The 21519-nt window shown below is 38.0% G+C and overlaps 1 protein-coding gene across 2 annotated transcripts; it reads left to right on the top strand.

The window, feature by feature from the left end:
• The first annotated feature begins 2310 nt into the window (after positions 1–2310).
• On the top strand, positions 2311–19696 carry LOC107659135 (zinc finger protein 821-like). 2 transcript variants are annotated; one of them, XM_016447967.1, is made up of 6 exons: positions 2311–2697; positions 11946–12077; positions 12285–12397; positions 13601–13699; positions 14619–14782; positions 14867–19696. In XM_016447967.1, the coding sequence occupies exons 1-6, from the start codon at positions 2658–2660 to the stop codon at positions 15636–15638; spliced, it is 1320 nt and encodes a 439-aa protein (XP_016303453.1). In that variant the 5' UTR covers positions 2311–2657; the 3' UTR covers positions 15639–19696. The 2 variants fall into 2 exon arrangements, with proteins under 2 accessions (XP_016303453.1, XP_016303454.1); XM_016447968.1 differs by having other exon boundaries at positions 2311–2710.
• Positions 19697–21519: the final 1823 nt, after the last annotated feature.

Here is a 21519-nt window from a genome sequence, read left to right as displayed (position 1 = left end):
GCGGGAAAACCGTGGACCTGGCAACACGGGTGTTGTGGCACTTCCTGTGGAGTCACTGAACTGGTTCTCCTCAGTAAGCCAGGGGTCGTTCGGTCGACCTGAGGGGTGATTTTGCGCTGAAGTTTGGCACTACAGAGGTTTCTAACAAGTGTAATGATCAGTACCTCTAGAACAGGAACTGATGCCAAGGACACCCAAATATGATGACCTAGCTGCTCTGCATTTAACCCATCCTAAGTGCACACACACAGCAGTGAACTATCTTATCTTATACACACCGTGAACACACACCCGGAGCAGTGGGCAGCCATTTATGCTGCGGCGCCGGGGAGCAGTTGGGGGTTCGGTGCCTTGCTCAAGGGCACCTCAGTCGTGGTATTGAAGGTGGAAGAGAGCGCTGTACCCACACCCACAATCCCTGCCGGTACGAGACTCGAACCCGCAACCTTTGGGTTACGAGTCCGACTCTCTAACCATTAGAGAGTCTTTTTGTCTCTGGTACATCACCAGTGTAAGCATCATGGTCAATACTTCTCCATCACTCTTGTCAACGCAGGCCACAGTAACAACACAAATGTATCTTGACTTTATCTAGTGGATATTTTGGGAAAAACAGTAGTGCTGCATTTCACCCCAAGGGGGCGTTTAACCCCACTCTACTCTATATTTAATGTAGTGTGTTGTTTCCAGAGTCAAATAATTGCTTTCATATTGTAAAATATATTACATACATAATCTTGTAATAATATTATGTTGTATAATGTATTGTAATAGGCTTTTATTACTACTAACGCCAAAGAAAAGTATTCAAAGATCAGCTAATGATCTAAGACTGATGCCAAGGACCCCAAATATCTTCCTAAAATATAAAGACAGCTATAGATAGACAGATATACGATAGATAGATAGATAGATAGATAGATAGATAGATAGATAGATAGATAATGATAAACAGATGATAGATAGATAGATAGATAGATAGATAGATAGATAGATAGATAGATAGATAGATAGATAGATAGATAGATAGATAGATAGATAGATAGATCTGATATACGATAGATAGATAGATAGATAGATAGATAGATAGATAGATAGATAATGATAAACAGATGATAGATAGATGATAGATAGATAGATGATAGATAATGATAGATAGATAGATAGATAATGATAAACAGATGATAGATGATAGATAGATAGATGATAGATAATGATAGATAGATAGATAGATGATAGATAGATAGATGATAGATAATGATAAACAGATGATAGATAGATAGATGATGATAAACAGATGATAGATAGATAGATGGATGGATGGATAGATAGATAACGATAAACAGATGATAGATAGATAGATAGATAGATAGATAATGATAAACAGATGATAGATAGATAGATAGATAGATAGATAGATAGATAGATAGATAGATAGATGGATGGATGGATGGATGGATGGATGGATGGATGGATGGATGGATAGATAGATAGATAGATGATAGGAAAAACGGCTTTGTACTCCACATCCACGTACGTGTATCCCACAATGCGTCTCGTTGTTTTCTACAAACCAAACAGGCTTACAATCATAGAAATGGAAAAACTGCTAGAAAGGTCATTTGCAAAAATTTGTGGTTAAAAGGGGTGGGGAAGAAAAACGGCTATGAAGTAATCCCCAAGTGGTCAAATACGCGAAGTTCCTCAGGCAGGTACAACTTTATTTGCTCCTTAAAACCCATTTAACTTGCAACAGCTATTCACCACATGTGCAACAATCAGATTATCTATCAGCGCCTTAAATTTTTATATTTTTAAATACTTAAAAATAGAAGTATTTTTGTGTCTATAAAATAACTTTTGAGTACAGCACAAGGGGTTTTTATAATGGCTTCAATATTGTACCCACTGAATTGAAATATGTAACCTTTTCTCGGTGTTATAGTTTTGTTTAAACGCGAAGACTAACACGTGCCGCTTGTTACTTTTCTCAGCGCTGTTGAGGATGAACCAATCACCGCTGATTTGGAAAATACGATTCCGCTAAACATGCTGCGACCTTCTTTCCTTTGCATATGAAGTGCAAACCATTCAAAGTTAGAGTATATCAATGATCACGTTTACACTTTGACAAATGTTTCTAAATAGACAAAACACGTCAATGCATTTTAATTGGCAAGTGGGTTTAGTGAGCCGCAGTGCGCCCCCTATAGGAGCTTTCGCGTTTCGTTCACGGACAGCGGGAGGTGGATGATTACATTAGTTATTCTTCTCACTTCAGCTCATCGCTTGAAATGCATGTAGCTGAAGAGTCTCTGCAGTGCATTTGCCCGGCTGCAGTGGCGCAGGCTTTCACATCATCTCCCCCCGGTCTCTTATGTTTGGAAACCGAGCTCTATCGACATGAACTCGCTCTCATCGCCGACCAAGACGCCTGTTTGCGCAAAAGTGATCTTTAATTCTCTTTTAGTTAAATGAACCTAACCGCGCCGGCCAATGTAGCCGTCTAGTGCTCAGTTCTGCCCGTTCGGAGCGTTTTGTTTGCTGGATTGTTTTCTGCTTTAATACATTCACCTTCGGATTGGCCAAAAGCATCTCCACATCAGTCGGATCAAAGAAGAGATTCGACTTTTTTTCATCCGGGAGCGGGGGATAATATGTCAAGACGCAAACAGACCAACCCTTTCAAAGTGAATTGTAGGTATCCCAGGTATCGTAAACACTTTTCATTTCCTCGTGCGTGTAAAACGGGCTTCGGGTGTCCTGTAGCTGATCGAGATCATCATGATACAGTGTGGCATTGAGTTGTTTGCTTTCGTCAAGTCTTACATCCGCATTTTACTGTACGAGGACAACAGCCAGAGGCCAGGGGTTCACAAACTCTCATCACAATATGTTCACAGTGCCAGCTTGCTTGAAACCTGATATAGAGGATATACACGCGATTATACACCTTAGTGTTTGTTGTTTGTCTCCATGAACCGAAAATATCCTCACATTCATTTACTTCTGATCATTTGCAAAGAGACTGAAGCCCTACATAACCTTAAATAATGGTCTTTATACATATATATTAGTGCTGTAAAACGATTAATCGCGATTAATCGCATCCAAAATAAACGTTTTTGTTTACTTAATATATGTATGTGTGCTGTGTCTATTTATTATGTAAATACACACACACATGCATGTATATATTTCAAACAAATATGTTGTTTATATATTAAATATATTTATTTATAATATAAATGATATGAATATAAATACAGACATGTAAATATTTAAAAAATATATACTGTATGTGTGTGCATTTATATATACATAATAAATATACACAGAACACACACATATATTATGCAAAAAAAAGTATATTTTGTATGCGATTAATCGTTTGACAGCACTAATATATATATATATAAATTTACTACACAAGTTACTTTAGGCCTATATATATATATGTGTGTGTGTGTGTGGCAGACAGTACTTACCTTTTTCTGAAATATATACATGCATGTGTGTGTATTTATATATACATAATAAATATACACAGAACACACACATACATTATGCAAACAAAAACTTTTATTTGGATGCGATTGTATGCGATTAATCGTTTGACAGCACTAATATATATATATATAAATTTACTACACAAGTTACTTTAGGCCTATATATATATATGTGTGTGTGTGTGTGGCAGACAGTACTTACCAATAAATGAATACTACATGGACATGACGATTTTATTACTTGTAGAGACAGTGTAGTTACAGAACACTATCACATCTATGTAAGAAACCGGTTTCCTCAATGAGTAGCGTTACCCTTGACACATGCAATTATTATTCGTTTTTATTTAGAAATGTTACTGAAATCCAATTTTGATAAATCAGCATCAAATTAACATATGTTCACTCATAGCACGTGTTTTTGGTTTAAGGTCATGATCACCAAAACCTCATGATCCAGTTCACCTTCTGAATATGTTGAAGCTCTCATCCAACCCCAGTAACTGCATAATTATACGTTATTAGCATATCATTGTTTGCGATTCTCTTTATTGAGGGACACACAATCCACAATGTAAATGTGATGCGACTGTCATAAATAATCGTTGATGTATGGTGATTTATAATTTCAGATGGTTTTGAAAAGTTGTGAGTTGGCTACATTGCAGGCAGTGTTAGTGAAATGTTATGATTGTCTTATAGTAATTTGTGCTGTATAGAATTAATATTTTATTGTATAAAGGTGTTACCTGACTGAAGACCAAAAAAGTAACTTGCTACCACTGCTATATATATATATATATATATATATATTTACACACACTACACTGTAAAAAATATTTTACATTTACAGTTACATTTTATAGTTTTACTTTATTTTTTATTGTTTTTTTTTTTTAGTTAAAAGTTTATTGGATTACGTTTTACAAGAAAATACCATTTCGGTCTTTCTACTTCTAAAAGTTTAATTCACTGTATTGCGGTTTCTTTGTAATTATTTGTGAAATTTACTTGCAATTTCTGAGTGAAAATAGTTGAAATTAAATCCTACACCATTTTTTTCAGTATAGTTTCCAGCAACTACTTTGTGCATTTATGATTTAAATATTTTCAGAGCTGATGAAAGTGAAAGGCTGAGACTTTTCTGTAAATGTTAGTCCGTCTTTTCCATTTTATAGTATTTCTTAGTAAAAATAGGGGCTCTTGCAGACACACTGGGGCGCACTATGGGAAACGTTACTCCATGGGAACCTGTATGACTGATCTTGTTCTTCCATCATGCCTGGCTTTGTCAATTAGGCAAAGTGAGGCCTGAATTGCTTGTCTGGGTTTATCTGATGTCTGTCTATGACTATTCTTCCAGCCCACCAAACTAGACTGCGTGCGAGGGCCCCGTCCCCTGCCCGTTCTCAGGATTTGTACTGCTTTCTGTTGGGTTTGTAAAGGCTGTGGGATGGTTTGAATTCAGGAGTGCTCTCATTGTTTGGCATCCGAGTTAAGTTTTGTCTCTTTTTGTCTGTTTTGTTGCCACCCACCCTTCAATGACTTCAGCCTTTTCTCTCGTGTCTGTTGGCTGATGAGTTTGTCTCTTTGTCTGGATTCAGACAGACACTGCGTCACCTCCTGCCTACAGACACACAGACTCTGAGATAACATCACAGTGGCACACAGAGGGGGGAGCGAGGAGAAGACGGAGGGAGGGTCCTGGCTTTGTCAATTAGGCAAAGTGAGGCCTGAATTGCTTGTCTGGGTTTATCTGATGTCTGTCTATGACTATTCTTCCAGCCCACCAAACTAGACTGCGTGCGAGGGCCCCGTCCCCTGCCCGTTCTCAGGATTTGTACTGCTTTCTGTTGGGTTTGTAAAGGCTGTGGGATGGTTTGAATTCAGGAGTGCTCTCATTGTTTGGCATCCGAGTTAAGTTTTGTCTCTTTTTGTCTGTTTTGTTGCCACCCACCCTTCAATGACTTCAGCCTTTTCTCTCGTGTCTGTTGGCTGATGAGTTTGTCTCTTTGTCTGGATTCAGACAGACACTGCGTCACCTCCTGCCTACAGACACACAGACTCTGAGATAACATCACAGTGGCACACAGAGGGGGGAGCGAGGAGAAGACGGAGGGAGGGTGGAGAGACAGATGTACAGACAGAACTGGCAGAGGGGGATGGGAAATGCGCTTGCATCAATCACGGGCTGACTGCCGCGGAGCCGCACTGTTGTATCCATTCGTATTTTAACGCTGATATCCCTCATGCAAATCTTCTGTACTTGTAGATGCTCCCAAACACCCTTAGAAACCGTCCCGAGTACGCTGGGAAAGTAGGGTGGAAACTCTTGACAATCTTTGGTGATTAGTAGTGGATGTAAAGTATTACATCCGTCGGCTGTTGTTTTTCAGATGGGAAGACAACATGTGGTGGAGGCAGTCCTGAAATGGTCTGAGCTCAAATGCAGTCTAAAGCTTGCTGAAGTTCAACACGATGACTTCATAAAATCAGATTGTGGTCCACTTTGAACTTGGTCTAACAATATATCAGTAGCTTTGAGCTGAGGCAAACATCACCATTACTGTTGCTCATACATAGAGTTATGGGATAGTTCAGCCAAAAATGAAAATTCGGTCATTATTTACTCACCTTCATGTTGTTCCAAACCTGTTTGAGGTTCTTTTTTTCTGTGGAACAATGTCTTTTTTTTTTTTTTGTACATACACTCTTAAAAACTAAGGTTCCACAGTGATGCAATAAAATAACTATTTTTGGTTCCCCAAAGAATCTTTCAGTGAACAGTTCTTAATAGAACAATTTTTTCTTAGTGTAAAGAACATTTTAATAATCTAAAGGCCTGGAAACACCAAGCCGACTTCAAAGAACTAGCGGCGACGAAAGCCGACGGTGTTGTCGCCTCGCGTCGGACCAAAAAGCTGTGCTCGAACACACCGCACGGACTACAGCCGACGGCAAACTAACACGTGCGTTCTGCGCATGCGTGAGAGGAATTAACTGTCTATATCAGCAGCTATCAATAGTATATAGTCGTCATTCAAAAGGAGAAACCGCAACAAAGATATACGAGATAAACGCAGATATATGAAACGTAAACAAAGCAGCACTTGCTTACCATTTTGAATATCAGTAACGTTGATATCTTTAATCATTTTAAGCGGCTCATGTTGTTATGAAAACATTCGCATATTAGAATGATTGGGAAAGATCACGTAACATTTAAACAGCCTTCTGTCTTTACCGCCTTCATTTACGTGCTTGTTTTCATCACTTTCGCTTTAATTCTCGGGCACTGACTCGTTTGCTAAACTGAACATCCAATCAGAGCTCTCACTTGCGCTCTTGGCCAACACATTGGCCAACAGCCGACCGTCGGCTTGGTGTGTCCCAGCCTTAAAGAACCTTATTCCACTAAAGAATACCTTTTGTGAAATGGAAATATTCCACACTCTTAAAAATAAAGGTTCTTTATTGGCATTGATGGTTCCAAATACTTTTTTGACATCTATGGAACCTTTCCATTCCACAAAAGGTTCTTTACATTAGTAAAAAGAAAGTAAATCATGGTTCTTCTAAGAACTGTTCACTGAAAGGTTCTTTGGGGAACCCAAAATGGTTCTTCTATGGCATCGCTGTGAAAACACCCTTTGGAACCCTTATATTTAAGAGTGTATGGATGCTCTTTTTTTGCTCTTCGGCAAAAAAAACAACTTTATTTTAGGAGTGTATAATGGAACCAGAACTGTTTGGTTACCAAAATTCTTCAAAATATCTTTTGTTTGTTTTCTGCAGAAAGTCCTACAGGTTTGGAACGACATGAGGGCGAGTGCATGATGACAGATTCATTTTTGGGTCAACTGTCCCTTTAAGGATTTTAGCAAACCCCACAGATATGGATCGATGCATCGATCAAATGAATAACAATATATGATACAACTGGAGCACCTAACTTTGTTGTCTGTGTTTTAATAGGGATACTAGAGTTGCATGTTTTAGAGAGCACAGAAGACTGAAAGACTTGTCATTGTTCAAGTCAATAAAGAGCTGTCATCAAACAATTGATGATCTTATGCGAATTGATTTTTTTGTTGTTGATGTCCCAGTTAGATACAGGAGTTCAATTAAATGCTCATGTTATATTTTGGTTGCATTTTGTGAGTGAATGAAAATGTAACTGGTTGTGTAAAATAGGTACATAACATCTTAATATCGATATATCAGTCGCAGGCCCCTGGATGTTATCAAATGTTATCAAGTTTTGAGGTACCGGCAAATATCGTATTGCTGGTTTAGATAATTAATGTCAGATTCTATCTTAATAAAACGACCGATTTTCATCTCTACTAATACACACTTACTGTGTGCTGTAGCACTACCAATAAATCATGATTCTAACCCTGATCTCCAGACCAAAATTGGTCAGACAGTGATTCATCTTTTCGGAATAATTCAAATATTGAGTTTTTGAGAAGTTTTGCTTAAAGGTATAACATTTTAGTGCTCATAAACAGTTGTTAAAACGGAGTAGAGGCTTGGACTTGAAAACAATATTATCAGAAGGTCAATATGTCAAATCCGGTGTTAATTTTATGAGAGATCCGACTTTGCCTAACGAACGATAAAACAGGTGGTAAAAATCACAGAGTCATATCTGAGGCTTGGCCCTGTAGCAACCACATAGCTACATGCTTACAACAGTTATGAAGACGATAGCAACACCTCGTCGACCTTCCAGAAACACTGTGTTGTGTTGCACTGCCACTTTCATTGGAAAGCATAGTATCTGGTTTATTCGCATGCTGGTTGCCGTTCATGCTACTGATTAAAGCAGCTTCGCAGAAGGTGTTTGGAGTAATGGGATGCATGCAGAGGGAAAAGCATCTCCGTGTGTGTGTATGGAGTGCTTCTAGAGGAGATGATTCTTACATTAGAGGCACGGACTCGGCACGCAGGAGATGCAGGCTGTTTCCTCTGGGACTGCAGTGTGTGTTGAGTTGAGCGTGTAACGTGGGGGTTGGTGAGCGTGAGGTGGAGTGTGCGTGTTTGTAATGTGTTAATGCAGCATCAACTATTGTTCTGATCACACAACACCACCGCAGCTCTGGCCTCTGTTGTTGATTCGGTCGGTCTTTTCTTTGAAATTCAAAATGTAAGTGAGAATTATTCAGATTCAGGCTTTTTGATGTGTTGAAAAAAGTACATCTAGGATTCTTTCTACGAAGCCTGTATTTATAATGCATTATAAGGGTATTCATTGTAATGCTTGCATAATGCCTTATATATATATATATATAAAAAAGTAACACTTTACAATAAGGTCCCATTAGTTAATGCATTGACTAACAATGAGCAAAAACACTTGTTACAATTTGTTAATGTTATAGTTAATAAAAATACAACTGTTCATTGTTAGTTTGTTAGGTCAGATCTAGGGATGTAACGATTAACCGCGAGCCGGTTGAAAATCGATTCAAATACGTGATGATTCAAATCGGTTGAGATGCTAAACAAATCGCCATTCGTTTAGGGGTAGGAGTTTATATGAATGTATGTCTGAGGGGAACTTACTGTCTTTAGAAAAGTTTAGATGGTATTTTTTCTTTTCATCTTGCATCTGTATAACGCATATTAAAGTTCATAAGTGCAGCGCTGCTTTGTTTACAGCGGAAACCAAGGAAACACTTTAAGCGCCACCTGCTGGCAGAGAGTTAATCTGCGTCTCGTTCAGCTCGTCGGCTGTTTCTGTTTCATGCAGATATTTTTTATGTATCGTTTCACAAAACTGAAGTCAAATCATTCTGTTTTTGCTTCAAATTTCGAAATTATACAATTTAATTTAGATTAAAAACTGCTCATGTTGCATGTATGCAGCATCTTTGTTTGGATCATGATTAAAATGCAGTGGTTGTCTCTAATTTTAAACGGAAAGAGCACAGACAAAGCCTTATTTTGTTTATATGAAGAGATGTATTTTATTTGTGTTGCTTATTTATTTGATTTGGGGCTTGTTTTAAAATTTCAATTTAGTTTTGTTATTTACATTTACATTATATTTAAATTTTGTCATTTAGCAGACAAATGAGGACAATAGAAGCAATCAAAACCAACAAAAGAGCAATAATATGCAAGTGCAATATTAGTATATTATTATAGTGTTATATTTCAATTTGACAAAGAAATGCGCAGCATTTTGTCCAAGCAATAATAAAAGGACACATTTCATTTATAATTTGTCTTAAATCTCATTTTGTTAAAAAAAAAATCGTGACTCGAATCGTGAGTTGAGTGAATCGTTACATCCCTAGTCAGATCCATTCAATAATATTAACAGATACAACTTTTGATTTATTAATGTATTAATACATCTTGAAATTAAGTATTAATTATTAAATGCTTTAGAAGTATTTTAACTAAGATGAATACTTTAGAAGTATTTTCATTGTTAGTTCGTATTAACTGATGTAGTTAACTAATGGAACCTTAATGTAAAATCTATGTGTCATTTTATGAATAATTGTAACAACATAATTAGTGTTGTCAAGATACCAGAATTATGATTTGATATGATAACTAAAATATCTCAATACAGATAGTGAACGGATAGCACCTAAAGCAACAGGAAAATTCTTAGTTTTATTAATTTAAATAACAATACTTGCAATTAAAAAAAACTGTTACCAGTGTGTACTTATTTCACAATACGAGTAATTTTATTTCATGACAACATAATATATCTCAATATGGTTATATTTGTTACTTTGTTATTATAGATGAAAGAAGAATGCAAACTATATTACCTTTTTATAACAGACAAACAGGCATTATAAATATTATGACCACATTATAAAGCCTTTGGACGTTTATTTGTCACTTTACACACACACAATATTATGCAGATCTTAAACAATGTCTAGATATGATACTTATAATACATTATAACTATGGAAACTATAATCCACTGTATCTTAAGTTGATATAATGTGTTCATTGTGTGTTATAAATCATAATACTCCGTTATATATATAAGTTACTTATAAATCATAGTTATAACCACAAATAGGTAAGAATTATAATGTTATAACTGTCGTTATTTGATTATTCATGAGATTTTTTTTATAAGGCATAATATAATGCATGCATTATAATGCCTTAAAAATACCATTATAAATACAGGCTTCATACAAAGCATGACTTTTTTTTGTTATGTTTGTAGAAACAACCACAGTTCAGATTTACTCTAGATACCTGTGACATTATTGGTTGTGAGAATAGATAGCTGTATTTCCTGTAGTCACCTTATGGCCTAGATCCCTCTAGCAATTTGGCCTAAATAATATTTTAAAATGTGTGTGTTTGCTAAGGCACTATCACATATATTTGGGTCAAAGACGTTAAGATGTCCGCATCAAAAGAAATTTACAAAAGTGATTATATGTCCGTAGAAAGCACATTAAATGTAAGTAAAGTGTCTACTTTTAAGGTTTCAAATAAGTTTTTGGAGAATAAAATGTTATAATTTGGGTGAAATAATGTTACATTGTCATTCAGTGTAACACAACATTTATGTAAAAATTCAAACATGCTTATTCTGACTTGTACATATTAAAATATATAAAAGAATAAGGGAGCATAAAACATTCTTACTGATAAATGGGCAAAACCTAGGATAGTGGCAAATTTAAACAAATTTAAAATTACAACTAATTAGTATTTGGGGTGAAAGTAATTACTCTTTTACTATGTCATAAATTGATTTTTGTTGTAAATATGCCTGGCAAGAATGTTACACTGAATGACATTTTAGTGGGTCTCTTCTGTAAATCAGGGGAAAATGTATGATATTTATTTTTTGCTCGGAAAAACAAAAACAAAATTGCAATTAAATTAAAAAGAAAATCTTTTACTTTTTTGGGGGAAAAACAACAACAATTTAAAGGAGTATTACACTTATTGTTTTTATGCTTAAACTCTTTTTCGTCTTTGACCCATTTATATATTTTGAAGAACGTTGGGGTCCAAACAACACTGGACCCCCATTGACTTTTAATGACAAAACGATACTGATGCATTCTTCAAAATGTCATCTTTTGTGTTCCACAGGTTTGGAACAACATGAAAAAAAAAAAAGACATTTTTAGTTGAAAAACATTTTCAAGTATTAATGTTTGGCATGTAACTTTTCCCCACACCATTTGTGCAACAGTCATGAATGATACCTCAACTCATATCTATATTCAAAAAATAATCTTACATTAAAGTGACCCGACTTGTGCCTGTATGCAAGACCTTAGCTATCACCCAGAACTAAAATTCTCTACTCTGCACTAAAACTCTACCCTAGCAACCACATAGCAATGCACTGGAAACCAAAGCAGGCAAGCCCTTAAAAACGAGTTTTAAAGATATTCAGTGACTATGTTGTTTCACTCACAGGGCCTTTTCACACGACTGGGTTGTCCGGCCCGCAGCACACTTTTAAGATGGATGCTAGAGATTACTTCATTGAGGACGGGGAATGCCATAGCAACAACTCACAGGAACCTGAAGAGCAAGACAGCACAAGTGGTGAGACACACAGCTTCAGAGGCAACTCACGACTGCATGTCTGTCTGTGAATTTATTTCTATATTTGCTTACTGCTAATAAAACATTAAAAACAAGGAAGACAGCTGTGATTGTTTTGTGATTGCAGTGTTGAGTCTTAGAAAAGAAAAGCAAGGTGACCTGTGATGGAGCCGTTGATAACATTACTTTTTCCCCCTATGCTGCCAGACGATGGTGATAGTGATTTTGATAAAGATGACTCCTCAAATGCCTCTGCTGATGACAGCATGACGAGTAATAAGAGCAACCACGGCCCCATACTACATGATGACGTCAAGGAGGTGAGTGATGGAGGTTTAATGTAAGAAGTAGATTGTTGTGTGTTTATCTTAAATTCTTCTGTCATGATTTGCATGACAGCATTGTCACAGACGACTCAAGTAACTTACTGTAAAATGCCTTGCAAAGAAAAAATAAAAGTCAGCCGTGTATCGTATCGTGAGGTACCATGTGATTCCCACCCCTACAATATACAGTATATGTTTATTATTTCATTCAATTTCTTTTTTTTTTTTTTCAGTCAAACATTACCTAGAAATGTATTTATGAGATTCATGCTTTCCAATTAACTGAATAAATTAAAGGGTTAGTTCACCCAAAAATTTTAATTCTGTCATTAATTTCTCACCCTCGTGTTGTTCGAAACCCGTAAGACCTTCGTTCATCTTCGGAACACAATTTAAGATATTAAATTCACGCGCGCGTTCACGACAGTATGATGACGTCATTACACCGGATCTGGGTCAGCGCCGCCACGCGCTCGCGTCATGGTACTGTCGTGAGCGCGCGTCCACAAGTGACGCAGTAGAGACGAAAATGTGGAATAAAGTCGTTATTTTTGTTTTCTTTGCGCTAAAAAGTATTCTCGTAGCTTCGTAACTTTACAGTTGAACCACTGATGTCACACGGACTACTTTGTCGATCATCTTGGTACTTTTCTGGACCTTGAACGTGGTAGTTACCTTGCTGTCTATGGGAGGGTCAGAGAGCCCTCAGATTTCTTCAAAAATATCTTAATTTGTGTTCCGAAGATGAACGAAGGTCTTACGGGTTTGGAACAACACGAGGGTGAGTAATTAATGACAGAATTTTCAAGGACACTGATTGTCGTTTTATTTACAAGTCTGTGTGACTTCATTAAATTTTAAAATTCAATTCAATTCTTTGTCATCCCACCTCACCGATTGTTGGCATCTTTAAGGGTTGATAGATATTTTTGTAGGGTGACTCATGGCTCTACAGCAACCCAGTTGACACAACAGTTGGAATGAGTCACAGGGCTTATGTATCCATTTGTCTGCCACACCACTCAAGTGCTGCATAAGTCATCCACAGCTACAGTCATTAGCAGTTTCAGGGAATAGTCACTTGTGTGCAATCATACTATATGAAAAAAAATATTACACTACATTTCAGACTGTAAGTCTTGTTACTCTAAACTTGGCTATCATTGTAACTGTTTGTTGTTGCATTGTATCTGTTAGGAGAATGAGGAGGGGACAGACCAGGGGAGCAGTTTTGGATGTCCTCTTTGTTCCCTGGAGTTCAATAGCCCAGATCAGCTCATCGCACACGTCTACCAGGTGAGGACACCACTACCTAAGCCTATTGTATCTTTTAGACTCTTTTTACACCTTAGAGTCTTTCTATCTTGGGTGATCCAATCACAAGTGGACAGTGCTAAATACATGTGTACTGGGGTCCAAAATGTTTTGTGATCAGATCACTCAACTACATTCGGAGCTCATCAGTTATGTGCAGATTGTAAAGCACACCTAAAGGCCAGAATACAGAACATGACTAAAACAATAGGCATCATATACTTGCTGACTTTGGGCATCATATACTAAACAAATGGGGATCACACACTAACTGAACACAGCAAACTCACACTTAGTGACAAATGAAAACAGTATGTGTACTAAAATCAGCTCAAAACATGTTTTGTATCCTCGGACTGGACGGACTCCAAATCTGAAGCGAAAAAATTGCAGTCTGCGTCAATCGTACACTTCCCGAATTTCTGTGAAATATGTCAGCGGCTCCCCAAAATTTGCAGTCTGGCTCTGTTTTTCGTTAAAAAATCTATGCAAAAGTTGCTTAATACATCTCAAGTTTAAAATGAAAATTCTTTCATCATTCACTCAATCGTTTGCCATTCCAAAACTGTAATATTTTCTTTCTTTCATGAGGAGAAATTATGAATGGTGTACTAATCGCCCTTTTCAAATTATTTACAATGAATGGAGACTGCCTCAAATGTTAAGTCCATTTTCGCATGCTTTTTGAAACTTGAAATATCTAGTCCCTATTGTAATTGCTTGGAAACAATGACCAGTGCATTATTAAAAAATGGTCTAGAAGACAAAGTCGTATGGGTTTGGAACAACAGAAAGTTGAGTGAATCATGACAATTTTCATTTTTAGACTGTTCCTTTAAGTCTCTTAATTTGAGAAGAATTTATGTAGGAAATCTCTTTGTGTCTTATTGTCTATGTACAGCACACAGCTGTGGGTGGCAGTAAGAGTTATGTCTGTCCTGTTTGCGGAAGAGCTCTCAGTTCCCCAGGCTCTCTTGGTCGCCATCTTCTCATCCATTCAGAGGACCGACTGTCCAACTGTGCCGTATGTGGGGCTCACTTCACAGACACCAACAACTTTAACAGGTCAGCTCTTTACTCAAGACATGATTTTACTAGGATAATGTGATTCATTGCTGTTTCTAACTGTTTCCTGGTCTGAAATTTTAGGGAAAAGTTGAAGGAGTTCCTCGACACAAGCAGTATAGAGATCAACAGTGATGGTGAGGCCTGTGCCATGTCTGACTCTTTACCCAGAAGCACTATGACTAACCCAAACACAAGTCCTGGTCTGACCTCATTGCCAGATGGTCTTCTCCCTTCTGCACCTCCTCTTCACTCACTCTCTGATAGCCTTAATCCTCCAAACACAGGACTTCCGCCTCTTCCAGACCTCATGAACCCTATGCCAGTGTGCCCAGCTGGGGTTTTGTTGGTCTGCAACAGCTGTGTAGCCTACCAGCAGCTTGTGGATGCCCAGTCGCCATCCATGCGGAAATGGGCGGTCCGTAGGAAGAGCGAACCCGTAGGGGTGCGGATGCAGCGGCTTGAACGTGAGCGAACGGCCAAGAAGACCAAGCGGGCATGTGAGTCACCAGAGGAGCGGGAGATGCGACGCTTACGAGACCGTGAGGCAAAGCGGCTGCAAAGGATGCAGGAGACAGATGAACAACGGGCACGTCGTCTGCAGCGAGACCGGGAGGCCATGCGACTCAAGCGGGCCAACGAGACGCCCGAGAAGAGGCAGGCGCGGCTAATCCGTGAGAGGGAGGCCAAGAGGCTAAAGCGGCGCTTGGAGAAGATCGACCCATCGCTGAGAAACCAGATCGAGCATGACCCTGCTGCGATGGCTGCGCTCACTGCTGATATGAGTCTATTCCAGTTTTCCTTTCCCATGTCTGTCCCTTCCGTGGACAATGGACTGTTTATGAAGCTTCCCTAACAAGCACAGCTCCAAACACCTCTCAGCCCAACATTCGAGAAGAATTTGCCATTCTTAAAGAATAACTATCTTGAACATAACTGTGATGAGAAGGTTATGGTCTTGCAGATTCAAGGAGGTGCTCACCCTGACAGCGATTTGCAGTGATGTAGGCACCAGATGTCTTTCATTTTCAAAGAGAGATTTGAGGCGACATGATAGACCATGAGTTGCAGCAACACACATGGAGACTACCAAATGGAGTGTAGACAGCGAAGTTCACATGTTCCGCTTCCTAATACACTTGGATATTGCAGTTGAGGACAGAAGTGGTTCTACAGGATAGACAAGACAGGCAATTGCTTAGAACCCCTAAGGGTGACAGATTAGAGTAGTCAATAGCAAGAAGAAATAAACTTCCTGAAAACTAGAGCTCGGCAATGTTTAGTAGGCTACAATGACATATTCGAGGATCTCTCTAGGAGGCTGCATCCCTTTAACTACAATCTCAGTCAAAAAATCAAAAGAAGAGCAGGCATCATGCAGATAATATTCCCATCTGGTAGTCAGAAGAGGAAAGAGGAGTCTGCTGCACCAGAATCCCTTACAATCACAACCAGTCAAGTAGGAACACCTACTAGCAACCAACAGCACGTCGACTTGCCGACCTCCAGTGATTTAATTGCTGTCAGTGTGAACAACCCTTTATGGATCTCTGTAACATAAACTGACTTACATAATTAACTGAACTTGAATAAGAAATTCCGACATTCACAGAAGGGCAAACATGTTACACTCTCTTACCTAAGGAAACTTGTCTACTTTGTTTTCAAGGCTCAGACTTTTAGCCGTCTTTCTTCAGAGCAGTGAGATTCTTCCAGAAGGAGGTTCTCGGTTTGCACACGGACCTACAGTGACAGGAGTGAGACGTGTAGCCACACTCCACACTCAGCCTACTCTTCAAATTTGCCAGTCTGAAAGGTTGAAGTTTACCTGCAACTATGGCTCACCTCCCAGGACCCTAGATTGGGTCACTACTAGCTCATACTCACAGAAGCAACTACCTCACCATGGGATCCTTGCATAGGAACCACAGGGACCATGCAGGTCCACACACTGACTTACTGTTCCCTATGCCAACACATACTCTAGTCCAAGGGTGTCCAACCCTGCTCCTGGAGGGTTCATCCTCCAGAGTTCACCCCTGAACCATCTAATCAAGGTATTCAGGGTTACTTGAAACCCCCAGACTGGTTGTGTGTTGGAGCAAATTGGAGCTAAACTCTCCATGATGGGGGCTGTCCTAAACCAGGATTGGACACCCCTGGTATTATCATTCCTCTACATGTTCGCCGAAACGACAACACCTTATTTAAATGCTGTTTGAGTGCCGCTGACCCAAATGCTGAAATCTACATGGGCTTGCAGTCTCGTGGTCTTTGCTTATGCAGTTTTATGTTCAAAAGACCATAAGGTGCCCTACTTGTCACAAATTACAAGGATGGCACCCTCAGTGCACCCTTTAGTTGAGCCTGGTGCGGACTTTGGAAACGGACTGCTACCCAAGAGTTTATGCGGCTTTATATCACTTAAGTGTGGACTTCAAGAAGGACTTCAAGGGCTGAGGGTGCCATTTGGGACAAGGCCTCTTGTGGCGACTTTGTCCTTTTTTAAAAGAGAAAGGTGCGGATGTACTGTTAAATACTAAAAGTATCTGTTTCAAAGCACATTCAGACACACTTCTCTGACCTCCGAAAGGCTTTATACCTTATCACAATGCTACACGGGTTGATATTTGTCTAGGAACTCAGGGATGGTGTGGATCACCGGCATCCTCACGACCTGAGAATGCAGAGGAGCAGGAGACCTCCTCTTCCTCATTCTTCATTATTATTCCTCTTGTTCAGACTGCAAACTCCTCACCTGAGCCAAAATGTCGATATGGATATTACACAACTCCATGACGTCTCAACTAACCAACCAGTCTCTGCCCTCTGCTGCTGTCACTGTACTGTATAACGTGTATGTTACCTCTTTAAACCAGTGCGGACCCGCACTGGACCTGGGAATGCTTGTTGTTAATGGTGAGGCACTTCTCTATGGCAACATGCATAGTGTACAAATTCAAATTGTTGCCTTTGTCACTGGAAAGTTGTGCTTTGGTTTTATATTTAATGATTTAAATGAATTTGTGTGCTATTTCTATGAGATGTGCAATGATGTAAAGGTTTAGCAAATGCATGTACAATGAAACAATCAGGACAAAAACTTCCAGAGAGAAATCCCTCCTATATGAAGCAGTGATGATGCTGCATATGTAAAAATTTAAATGACAAGGTAAAGACACATTCACATTTCACACTAATTAAAAGGTGAAGTGTGTAATTTCTGCGCAATATCTGATTGCAAAGGCAGATGCCAAAATAACACTTGCATCCCAAACACTGCCCCCTGTCTTCCACCATTCACCAAACAGGTACTCCCACCAAAAAAATTCAAACCAGTTCAGAAGTTGACATGTTAGAACGCCCAACAAACAAAGCATAAGCACCGCAGTGTTTATGGTAGTGGTTCTTAAACTTTTTGGGTTAACCACGTCAAGAGTAAAACAACAAAAGCAGACCAGCAAATTTCATTTTAGGGTCTCATCCAATGCCCTTTTCACCGATTCTGTCTTGAGCCACAGTTCTATAAATTTTCCAGAAGGCTGTTTTGTTCTTATTTTATAGAAATGAATGCTTCTTTTAGCTAATAAACCAATGAGCCGACTGCAAGCTAATTGGACCAAACGCTTACGTACATTGACATATAAAGACAGATAACAAAACACTTTTGTTAATTAGTTGGTTTGTTCAATGTTGGTGCTTATGTTATTTATTTACGTCTTTTTTATTGACTAAACTCGCAAACCAGTTTGAGAACCACTCTGCATGTAAAGTTGGGAGAACATTACACACGTAACCTTGAAAACTAACTCACTGCTCAGTGTGTCATATTGGGCGGAAGGGTCAGTCATGTTAAAACGGACCACTGTACATCTGTAAGTACCTCTTGAAAACAGGGTAGACTGTGTGTGTGTATCATATGTATGTCTTGTATTTCATTCCAATACTTATTACTACAGTGAATGACGCACATTTCAGTGTTTTAAATTCACAATGTTGTCATTACCTTCTTTAGAGATACCTCTAATACTCAAAGCGAAGCAGCTGAGCTTTCCCGCACAGTTGAAGGCAACTGGATAATGGTCCCACGTTTATGCTGTCATGAAGTATTAATGATGGGCTTCTTAAGAAAAAGAAAGGATTTAATGTACATGTGATGAAGCATCACTATGCAATTGAGAGCTGTACTCAAGAAACTTTGTATTACTACTATGCAGTTGATATGAAAGTAAATGGACTCAAATGCTCCAGATCACAAACCTCAGGCAACTCTTGACAGTCAAGCCAATGGTCCTCAAGTCCATAACCTCACCCACGAGATCCATCCTTAGCTTTGTTTTCAGTTACTCCATTGATAAGGACCGAGTTGATCTTGATGTATGCACATTCAGGAAGAGCAATGCAATTTTTACGATCAATTCCCTGAAATTCATTATAAAGCAGTTATTTTGTACAGTAGCATCAAAGTTGTGAAAACCCATCCTGATGCAATGAAAAAAAATCAAATGATTCGCTGTAGTCCAGAACGAGATGTTGGCAGGATGCATTGTCTATTTTGAAGGAAAAAATATATATAAAAGAGTATTTTCAAACATTAACCCTGTTTAGTCTGCATTATTCCTAAACTAGTATTTTTAGTGGTATGCACTGCCATGTGACATGTTATGTATTAAACAACCATTTTCTTTTACATGTCTGTGCATGTAAGTCAGTAAACCCCTGGAAATGGAACTTGCATGTTATAAAATACATGTTCTAAATGCATTTATATACGAGCTTTTCATTAAGGATTGGAGTTCAGTAATGACTTGCCTTTTTGTCAGTCTATCTAGATATTTTCATGATAATGTTTACAAATCTAAAAGGCCAAAATGAATGAAACTTAATGAGTGTGACTAGAATAACACTGATCACAATGCCAAATGGTCCTTTTGATTGAAAACTCATCATGAAAAGCAGAAACAGAATGTGGAATAAACATTGATTTTACTGCTATTAGTGTTTCTGTCTTTCTCTCTAGAAAAAGTATATACATATGTAAGGTGAGATTAAAACCTCTGAGACCACATTGAAAATCTGGTATTCAAAAATTGTCATGAAAAAAAAAATCAAGCATTTTCAGGAATGGTCTCAGACTTTCAGGCCTTACTGTAATAAAAAGATGCATTGTACTTGAATTTGGTCACAATACATTTTGATTCAATCATCTTAATTATTTTCAAAAGTATGCTGAAAACAAAAAAATATTTCACCCCTTTGTGGAATATAAAAGAGCAATACACAAAGTTATACATTCACAGACTCAAGGTTTGTATTTCAGATTAAAAAAATGAATGCATGCTACATCGGGTATTTTTGTAATCATAATCTATTATTAATCTCTGCGTTGAATTACTCCGGTTCGTTGGTGCACTTTTACAACTCTATTTAGAATTTATTACAATTACTAATTGAATGGAATGCATATTAAAGAAACAGACGTCAAGCCAGCATGTTAATATTATATGGATATAGATATATATTATATTGTGTTTACTTAACAAACATGATAAATGCAACGTTTCCAAGAAGTTAGCTGTAACAATAAAAATACAATATCTTTGTGTCCTTACAGAGAATTAAAACAGGAAAACAAAAAACAAAGTAAAACAAAACAGTCCTATAAGTAGTTCACAGAGAGGTACAAATATACAGTACAAATCTATTTTATTCAAAAAAGGGTACAAATAAAAACGCAACAAAATATAGTTATTAATGCTTTGTAAAGTTCAGGTAGGTGTAGGGTAGTCTAAGGGAGCACTTTGGGTAGACGACTCTAAGGCTTCTGAGAAGAATTAATACATATTGGTACGGCCATACGATATTAAAATGTACTATACAAAGTTTATACAACCTGGATTATACTTGAGGATTGAATATTACACATACATCATTGCATATATTTCGCAGATTTTATGCATTAAACAAAGATGCCATCTCTTTTAAAACTGGTCACACATCACATAAAAAGCAGTGTCACTTAGTGCCAAGAAGTACAATGTCAGATTCGAGAGTATATAATGACTCCTTTAAAACCTTGAAACCGTTAGAAACCTGATTTCAGCTGACATTACTGACTCTGGCCTGCCGTGCCACCGAATTCTGTCTGGGATTTACACAAAACCACCATGTATTAGCTTCATAAAGCCTTCCAAAGCAATATATACATTAAAAAAAAAAAATCAATTGTAAGCAATGATACCACTATAACACACTGAAATGTTACCGATACACAGAACTGCACACATTCATCCATAACACAGACGGTTATCCTCGGCTGGATTCAGTCGCTCTCACACGTCACAAACTATGACGTCAGCTCCAAAAACTCTCCATTCACACCGACAGTCAACAGGGAGACTAACTGGACTTCTGTAAAATATTTCCCAGGACTCTTAGCCTCAACTAGATCAATAACTGCAGAGATTCTCGCTTTATACGCAGCATCTTCTAACACAGACTCCAATGAATTTAGCTTTCACTCACTTCCTCAAACCACTTTAATGAGAAAAGCGCAAGTTCCAGTGATTTTATTTTATTTTTTTAAAAAGCATACAACATGCATTTTATCTCAATAGTAATGCCAATTGAGAAAAGAATCTTTGTAATATTTCAAATACAAAATTTAAAAAGAAATGTGTTTTTTTTTTCTCTCTTAACATGCTTAGATTTCCCCCCCCCATTTGATTTTGGGGCAA

The sequence above is a fragment of the Sinocyclocheilus anshuiensis genome, unplaced genomic scaffold (assembly GCF_001515605.1).
Source record: "Sinocyclocheilus anshuiensis isolate Anshui unplaced genomic scaffold, SAMN03320099.WGS_v1.1 scaffold87, whole genome shotgun sequence".
NCBI classification, from domain to species: domain Eukaryota; kingdom Metazoa; phylum Chordata; class Actinopteri; order Cypriniformes; family Cyprinidae; genus Sinocyclocheilus; species Sinocyclocheilus anshuiensis.
This window is presented reverse-complemented; position numbering and strand designations above follow the sequence as displayed.

Excerpts from the sequence above, each read along its gene's own strand:
- LOC107659135 (XM_016447967.1), top strand. The coding sequence starts at position 2,658 with ATGTCAAGACGCAAACAGACCAACCCTTTCAAAGTGAATT. Across the intron at positions 12,078-12,284 it reads AGAGCAAGACAGCACAAGTG|ACGATGGTGATAGTGATTTT; the intron begins GTGAGACACACA and ends CTATGCTGCCAG. Across the intron at positions 12,398-13,600 it reads TACATGATGACGTCAAGGAG|GAGAATGAGGAGGGGACAGA; the intron begins GTGAGTGATGGA and ends TGTATCTGTTAG.